Raw genomic sequence first — 8,287 nt, 5'->3', positions numbered from 1 at the left:
ACCAGCCACGAGATGCCTTGAAATCATCTGAGGAAGGCTCGGTTGAACTCTCCCCAGCATCACCCCCAGAGCTCTCCTCCTTCAAGTCCGTAAAGATGGCGTGCGCCTTCTCGCAGATAACGGTTTCGGTGATGGTGTCGCCAACGATCTCTCTATCCTTAATCCACACTAGTAGAAGTCGTTCCATCTCTTCTATGATAGGGGTACGGCATTTGGAAATTATAGTGATCCCCTTAGAAGGTTTCACTGCTTTAATAGCTTCCTTCTGTTTAAGGATTGTCAAGATCGTCGACATATTACGGCCATACTGTTTAGCAAGTTCACTCACGCGGATGCCACACTCATGTTTTTCAATAATTTCCTGCTTAATTTCTATAGAAAGCACTTCCTTCCTTTTCTCACCACTACCACTACCACTGGCAAAACTAAGCCTCTTAAGACCCATACTTTACGTAAATTATCGTTAATGGATGCACGTAAAAAATCACGATTAAAACACAGTTAATATCAGAACGCACAGAGCACAACCGCAAGAAGCCGACGAGAACAGAGGACTGACCCAAGCCGCGCTAATTGAGCGTCCCTCCGAGGTCGATGTGCTACCTTCTATCGGCGGAAATAAAAAACACTTCAGGCGCTATGAGCACCGACTACGCGTACGAGTATTGTTTACTTCGGGTGTCGAAAAAAACATTCGGGTGTAGAGTCGGAACGTGTTCGAATTGTACTTCGCGTGTCGAAAAATTCGGATACAACCGGTACGACGAAAATTGCTTACTTCGTGTGTCGAAATAAAATTCGGGTGTAGAGTCAAAAATTTATTCGAATTTTACTTCGGATGTTGGAAAATTCGGATGTAGATACGTTCGGATGTAGAGGTTCCACTGTATATATATATATATATATATATATATATATATATATATATATATATATATGTATATATATATATATATATATGTATATATATATATATATATGTATATATATATATATATGTATATATATATATGTATATATATATATATATATATGTATATATATATATATATATATATATATATATATATATATATATATATATATATATATGTAGTGTGTGTGTGTGTGTGTGTGTGTGTGTGTGTGTGTGTATGGTGTGTGAACCAATTTATTTAAAAATACAAATAAGAGGATTACTCTAATTAAGAAATATAACATTTTGGAGGTGAGGGGATGGCAGAGCCTAGTTTTTCAATGTTCTCTTGATCGTATTTGGTTCACAATTAAAAGGCTTGACTTCATGTTCTTTGCATAATTGTCGGCAGTAAGGTGATCTGAACAGATGACAGCAATATTATGGTTTACTGTGTCTGCACGACATGCATTCTTCTACAGTACTTGCCAATTATCTCATCGACCTTAGAAATAAAAAATATTTCACTCCACTATCTTTTGTTTTGGATTTAGTGTTTGAACAGCCAAAATCCTAGTAGTTACACGGTATTTTCCTTAAAATCGATCATTAACTGCAGTAAAATGTTATGGGTTTAAGGAAATAACAGTACCCGAGTCAGGTCAAAGTGAGTGAGGCTTAGTGGAGTTGACAACCCAGATTGGTGAATCATCGTTAATCTCCTGTCTGGTCAACCTTCTCTTAGTCGGTCCTGTCTGTAACTTTATTCGGTTTTATTGTAGTGTATTACAGGGCAATGTAACCTAGGAAAACGACTACTTTTTCTTATAGAAAAAATTACGCTCTCTTCGACAATGACACTCGTTCCCGTCGCAAATGAATAGTTTCAGAAATATATATACTGTACATCTATATCCTACGATAATGGGGGACCCCCAGTGGGAACTCGGTGTTTTGGGTGGGGAAAACATATTGGGGAAACGATACATAAACGTAAAACAAGCCTTTTCTTCTCTATGCATTACCTTCTTGAATGTATTATAATCGGAGAAAAATACAAAACAGTATATCTGGATAAACTTTGGAGGCGCCGTTGCAAAGATTATTTCATGAAAAAATACAGTAACTAGTGCTGTCAACATCTGATGTAGATCAAATGTTAGCATTCCATGCTAACATTAGCACCCGTTCGTACGTAGGTTCGTGCATACCAGTTTTCAACCTGAGCAAAAATCCCTCCCCCTGCGCAGAAGCTTTTCCCTCTCCAATTACTCGTTTTATTATCGTATACCTTTTAAAATCATCTCATTTTATATTCCCATTCAATATTATTTATCATACATTCCATTTTATCTTCCTATATTGTTTTTATTTCTTTTGTTATTTCCTTTTCACTCCCCGGTTTCACATAAATACTTGCTCTGGACTAGTTTCCCTATCCAGTTCATTCATGGTAAAATCATCTCATTTTATATTCCCATTCAATATTATTTATCATACATTCCATTTTATCTTCCTATATTGTTTTTATTGCTTTTGTTATTTCCTTTTCACTCCCCGGTTTCACATAAATACTTTCTCTGGACTAGTTTCCCTATTTAGTTCATTAATGTTTACCCTCTAGACTCCGTTGTTTTTCCCTTAACCAATCACGAACCGATACGTATTCAAAGTTTACACAAGGGGGTTGTCAGCTGATATTTCCCTACCGCCCTTCCTTTATCTCTTTGAGTGGTCTGTTCATACCCCTTCCTCCAAATCCTTTTCCCTTGAAACCTTTGTCCTCGTAAGGTGTCCATCATTTCAAGTGAGATTTATTTTTCGTATTATGCGATGGAGGAAGTTATAGAAACTTGTAACGGCTGCAGTATTCCGTACCTAAAAGCATTTGCTAAATTCCATAATGATTTTTATGATTCTTCAACCAATGTTGATAATTTCCTGAAAGCACTCGGCGTAATTCCTCAACTCTTACAGTGCTCCTCCCTCCTAACTTACAGGAAAGTAATTCACGTGTTTTACTGTAATACCGAAACCAACATACCTTAAACCAAAAAGAAATGTCGTTGTGGTTATATCGTTACTTCTTATAAATGTACATTTTTGGGAAAAAGTCGTCTACCCCCATGGGAGATATTATTTGCAAACCACTTTTTACATAAACATTGGCCCCACACCCATCCTCATCCTAGTCATAGGAGTTAAGCCGTCAGTATCACCCTCACGTGACCCGCAAGTTTCGACGTCTTTTTCATAAAGGTAAGTCATTCCTCAATAGTCATTATTTGTGTTTTGTGACCGGGAAACTCCTGGGTTAGGTTAGGTTAGGTGGGTTTGTTAGGTTCTGCGCCCTTTTTGTTCTTTTTATATAGTGTACAGTAAAACTTATATGGAAAAATTAATTAAAATATGTATGGAAATATCTATCATTACTATCGCTAGTAATGTCACCGTATCGCTGGTAACTCTGTGTATCATTCGTAACATGGAGAATTTTACTGTTCTCAGTAAATACCCGAGGTTTGTGACCTGTCATACTACTAGGTTAGGTTAGGTGGGTTTGTTAGGTTCTGTGTCCTTTTTGTACTTTTTATATATTGAGTAAAACTTATATGGAATAATTATTTAAAATACGTATGGAAATATCTTGCATTGCTATCGTTAGTAATGCCATCGTGCCGTTGGTAACTCTGTGTACCATACGTCAACGTTGGTAACACTATGTATCATTGGTAACGTTGCTAATGTTATCGTTCGCAGTACTTTCGTAAGGGAAGTGACACCGTTGAACAAGTGCTTATATTTAAATATTTTAACAGAAAATATATGTTTTCCTGTAGCAAATAATGTGATTTAACTGGTTTTCACCTTCATTTCATCCGTAATACCAGCAACCAATTCGGCAATTTAATGATAGCTGAATTGGTTGATCTGTTTGTTTGCGGTTGAAATGAAGGTCAAATTCGGTAAAATCACATTATTTACTATAGGAAAACATATATTTTCTGTTCGAAATCACACCCTGTAATACAATACAAACTTACCCTTTATTAATAGAGGCTTTTGCCAGTAGTAAATCGTATTCAAAATAGTGTATTTACAAATATTTATTCAATTGTGTGGCTTTCAATGCCCTAACTAATAGTGCACCATTCTATAATTGAACCCTAACCCTTTTTATTAGCCATGTTGCTTCCTGGCCTGTGTCTAGGCCGCATATAGTCGAGGCCTTAGTGGCTGGCATGAATATTCCAGTAGCCAGGGTAGTCATCGGTCCCGGACCCCAGCAGCATAGCGTAGCTCAGAATAGGATATTAAATAAATGTTCAACTCGTTATATTGGTTACACGTACGTTATTCTTAAGAGCAAAACAAACTTATTAAGACAAAACACCTGTCTATAATACTTACGAATAAAGAGGAGTGTCCTTTCCCGTTGACAATTCAGTGAGCTGTCTCCTGTCAAGTAAACGGAAGGCAGCATATTTCGATGGTCTAAACAATGGTCTCAAATCCAGGCAATCATGATTCGTTCTAGTCAGGTTATAATTAAACACTTTAAAACATTTTCCCAGATTTCTCAAATTAAGAAGCATGTTTGAATAACACTTTTTAGATGTAAATGATTGCCTAGGCCCTAGGTTTAGGAAGCTCACGTCCAGGTTCCAGGTTCCTTAGGTTCAGGGGTGAGGCATAGACTTTGCAACGGCGCCTCCAAAGCTTATCTTCTTATACTGTTTTGTCTTTACCTCCACATCAGTTTTAATACTTCTTTTTTCTTTTCTATATTTGTTTGACTAAATAAAAATAATCCTACTATTCTCTTTAGGTCTTCCTCGTATGGTTGTTGAAGCTCAATTATTTGATTCCTTTCTTTTCTATATTCCTGGCAAAACAACAAGAAATGTATCAAATCTTCCTCCTCATTTTCACAAAAATTACAGCTCACATCCCGCCATTATGTCTATTTACAATGTTTATTTTTAGCGTATTAGTCCTTGCTCTAAAAATATCACTGAGGCAAATGTGTTGTCATAAAATACATCTTTAATTTCTTTCTACCACGTTCTATATATTTCTAAGCTCACTTTACTTTCTATTTCTTATTTCCACTTTTCAGTGTCCCACTTTCTGGTTTCCGATTTTATTTCTGCCTTGTTCATTCTTCTTATCTGTCTTATGTCTATACTTAACTCTTTTAAGTATTTTGCCGGTTGTTTCCAACATCTTCCTTCTTTTTCTTGAATATCCAGGATAACTGTTTTCAGAATTTCCATGCAGGGTATGATTTAAGTACTGCAGCTTCCCATCCATCACCCTTGCTTTCATATAAGATGCACCATCTCCCCGGCCCTCTTAGAGTAGTATTAGCTGTGCTTTTACTGGCAACTAAAATCTTCCTATACCCCATTCTGTATCCTTTGTACTTTCTCTATTTCAGTTTCTGTTAGATTTAAAATGCTTGTTCCATACAAAATAGACGGCAAAGCAATACTTTTTCCAGGGTGTTTTCCCTATTATTACTATATTGCAACTTTTCTCTATAACTGAATATGTTAAATTAGCTAATTTTTGTGCTTTTTCTATCATTACCCTTTTCTGAGTTTTAAATAAGTTCCTATTATTGCCTAGCTTTATTCCTAAGTATGTTGAACGTTTTACTACTTTGATTCCCTCTATGCAATCTGGTCTTTCTTTCATGTTACTCTTTTCTTTATTAATTTCAAATCCATATTTTTTACCAGTTACGATTTCCTCGTTGCTCTCTCAACAACCATGGGATTGTGGGCAAACTACTAAAAGCAGCATACTACATGCAGTTCAATCTGCAGAAAATTCATTATCATTAGTTACCTTGTACATAGACAGCACAGGTTGCATACTTTTACTTCTAACTTCAAAGATCTTTCTAATAGATCAGGCAACCTCTTTAGTTGGTTATTCTAATTTTCCTATTTCTGTTATCATTTCTAAATTTTCTTAACTCATTACACTTAAACCTAAGCTCTGTGGTACCCTCTGCCTCCTTAAAAAAAACAAAGTCTATCCCTATCATTCCTGTTTATATAATTTTCTTTTAATTCTAGCATATTCAACCTTGTTTTCATAACTATTAGTACCTCAATGGTGACAAGTTCTCCTGTGTAGTCTCTTCTGCCATTACTATACACAAACCTGAGTTTGGTCATCTCTACTTTCTTTTCTATTTTTCTTTTAATTTCACTTGCTCCCTTGCTTTTTATTTCATTATTTAATTCTTGCTTTTAATACTTTCTTACTTCATCAATTTTAATATCACATTTATTGCATATTTCTATGATACTTTTTCTCCAAAATTCCCCCAGGTTCTCTTATTTGATCTTCCACTACCTGCTTAACTAGTCGTTTGTCATCTGATTGATCTGATCATTTTCTGATGTTATGAAAAAATGGATTTTGAGCCATGTGAAAAATCTATTTTTGGGTGAGAGTACCATGTCGTCCTGATGGAAGGGTTCCTTAAGGTAGCCTTACAAGGGATATTTGCTACAGTAATACTCCCAGAGAATTAAACCAAAGGTCTCCAGGATTCTAACTCGTGGCGCGAGTATCCAATAAAGGATATCGCATAATATCAGGGGACGTATTCTAGATACGACACAGGAATCTTCACCCCGAATAGATTTAACCCTTTGATGTAAGGAGTGGCAAAAGAAGGGGGTGCCATTCTAGGTGCCCAGTGGACCTCCTTCCCTACTACTACCGCGACACCATTCCTTTTCTTGTCATTAAGCAGAAATGACTGCAGATAAAGTAATTTTGGGACGGGTCAGCAAAAGGGTGGGTCTATCCGGACGACATGGCACTCGCCCAAAATTAGATTTTTCACTAAGCTCAAAATCCGTTTTTTGGGCTCAGGCCATGTCGTCATGATGGAAGCATACTAGAGAATTATCTTGAAATTACTATTAGCTGCGGGTTTGTGTATGTGCCTTCCACCTTGAATAGATTTCCTTATCTGGTCTACTAGACCTGTATATGAAATTCCAGAGATCTGTCATTTCCACTAAGCCTGGAGCTGGTTTAGTGCTTTCTGCCCCCAGCAGAGAAAATATCGACATCGACAATAAGGATTCAAGGTTTGTATTTCCATTGGAACAAAAGGGAAAACTTTGGAGCTTACCTTTTTTACTTACCATGAATATGTAAGATTCGTTCCTTCAGAAATTGTTATTGTGATTTCAAGCTATAAGCCCTATACAGGGATTAAATAAAACTCTAGTATATTTCATTAGCCTATAACTGAGGAAGCAGTAATAAGATGCAAATACGTTTTATGTATTTTATTTTGCAATTAATTTATCAAATGTAGTTACACAAAGTATGAATTTGATCCAGCATTACAACACATCAAAGTCCATATTTTCTAGTGTAGAAAAAATATATTAATACATTATCGGAATAATGCCACTCAATGGGGATGTGAAACCAAATCTATCCGACTTGTTCAGATGTTCGGAAATCCATAAACACTGTGACGCAAACGTTCACTCGGCACTGGTGTACTGGTCAGATATGCACCTATATAGAACAGTATGTTGATCATCGCTGTGATCTGCACTAGAGGGTAGGGATTCCCATGCACCCGATGCACTTTAAAGTTCCAAAACAGTCCACTGTTCATCGCAGCACTAGACGACAGGTTTAATGACACTACACGCCGCCACCACAAAGTGTTTTATTTCATGTACTTGCTTCGCGTAATGTTTGTAGAAGACCCTGGATGATCTCCACCCCGTGTATGAGCGGAGTCTTTCAAAGTCCATACGTTGAAAGAAGTTCAACGAAGAAGCATCTTTCCTCGGATCGTGACCTGCGGGTTTACTGTCAGGATCCGCTCTGCGAATAAAGTAGGTGAGCTTCGCTCTCAGTTGTCTTAAAGACAGGTTTGATCCTGAGGTTTTGCCTCTGAAGAGCTGTCCTCCCTTGAAGTCTGAAGTTCTTAGAAGATAGACCTTAAGACACTCTACTGGGCACAGAGAGGCATCTTCCTTCAGTGGGCAGATTCTCCAAGGACCCCACCTCTTTGTGGGTAGCTCGTTCTTGGCAAGAAAGGCAGGATCAGGAAAAAGGTTCAGTTCTCCTGAGTCTAGGAACTGAATATGGCCTTCGTTTCTGGATAAGGCCACTATTTCACTAACTCTAGTCCTTGAGGCTATTGCAAACAGAAAAATGACTTTCTGTGTTAAATCCTTTCGAGTACAATCCTCATCGTTTAGGTTCGAAGTATAGTGCAAGACTTTGTCCAAAGACCACGTTATGGGCTTTGGGATCTTATTAAAAATTTCACTAGAGAGGTCCACCTCAAAAGCATACAGAAGTGGTCTAGCCAGGGCCGATTTACACGAGGTA

The 8,287-nt window shown here is 37.2% G+C and overlaps 1 protein-coding gene across 1 annotated transcript in view; it reads right to left on the bottom strand.

Moving 5' to 3' along the window:
* Positions 1-4,606, bottom strand: part of mTTF (mitochondrial transcription termination factor) — a 121,460-nt gene extending 116,854 nt beyond the window's left edge. The window contains exon 1 of the mRNA XM_068375449.1: positions 4,307-4,606. Within this exon, the coding sequence (XP_068231550.1) occupies positions 4,307-4,491 (185 nt within the window). The 5' untranslated portion in view covers positions 4,492-4,606. The remainder of the gene's footprint in view (positions 1-4,306) is intronic.
* Between the last annotated feature and the right edge of the window lie 3,681 nt (positions 4,607-8,287).

Source organism: Palaemon carinicauda, chromosome 6 (genome assembly GCF_036898095.1).
Source record: "Palaemon carinicauda isolate YSFRI2023 chromosome 6, ASM3689809v2, whole genome shotgun sequence".
NCBI lineage: Eukaryota > Metazoa > Arthropoda > Malacostraca > Decapoda > Palaemonidae > Palaemon > Palaemon carinicauda.
This window is presented reverse-complemented; position numbering and strand designations above follow the sequence as displayed.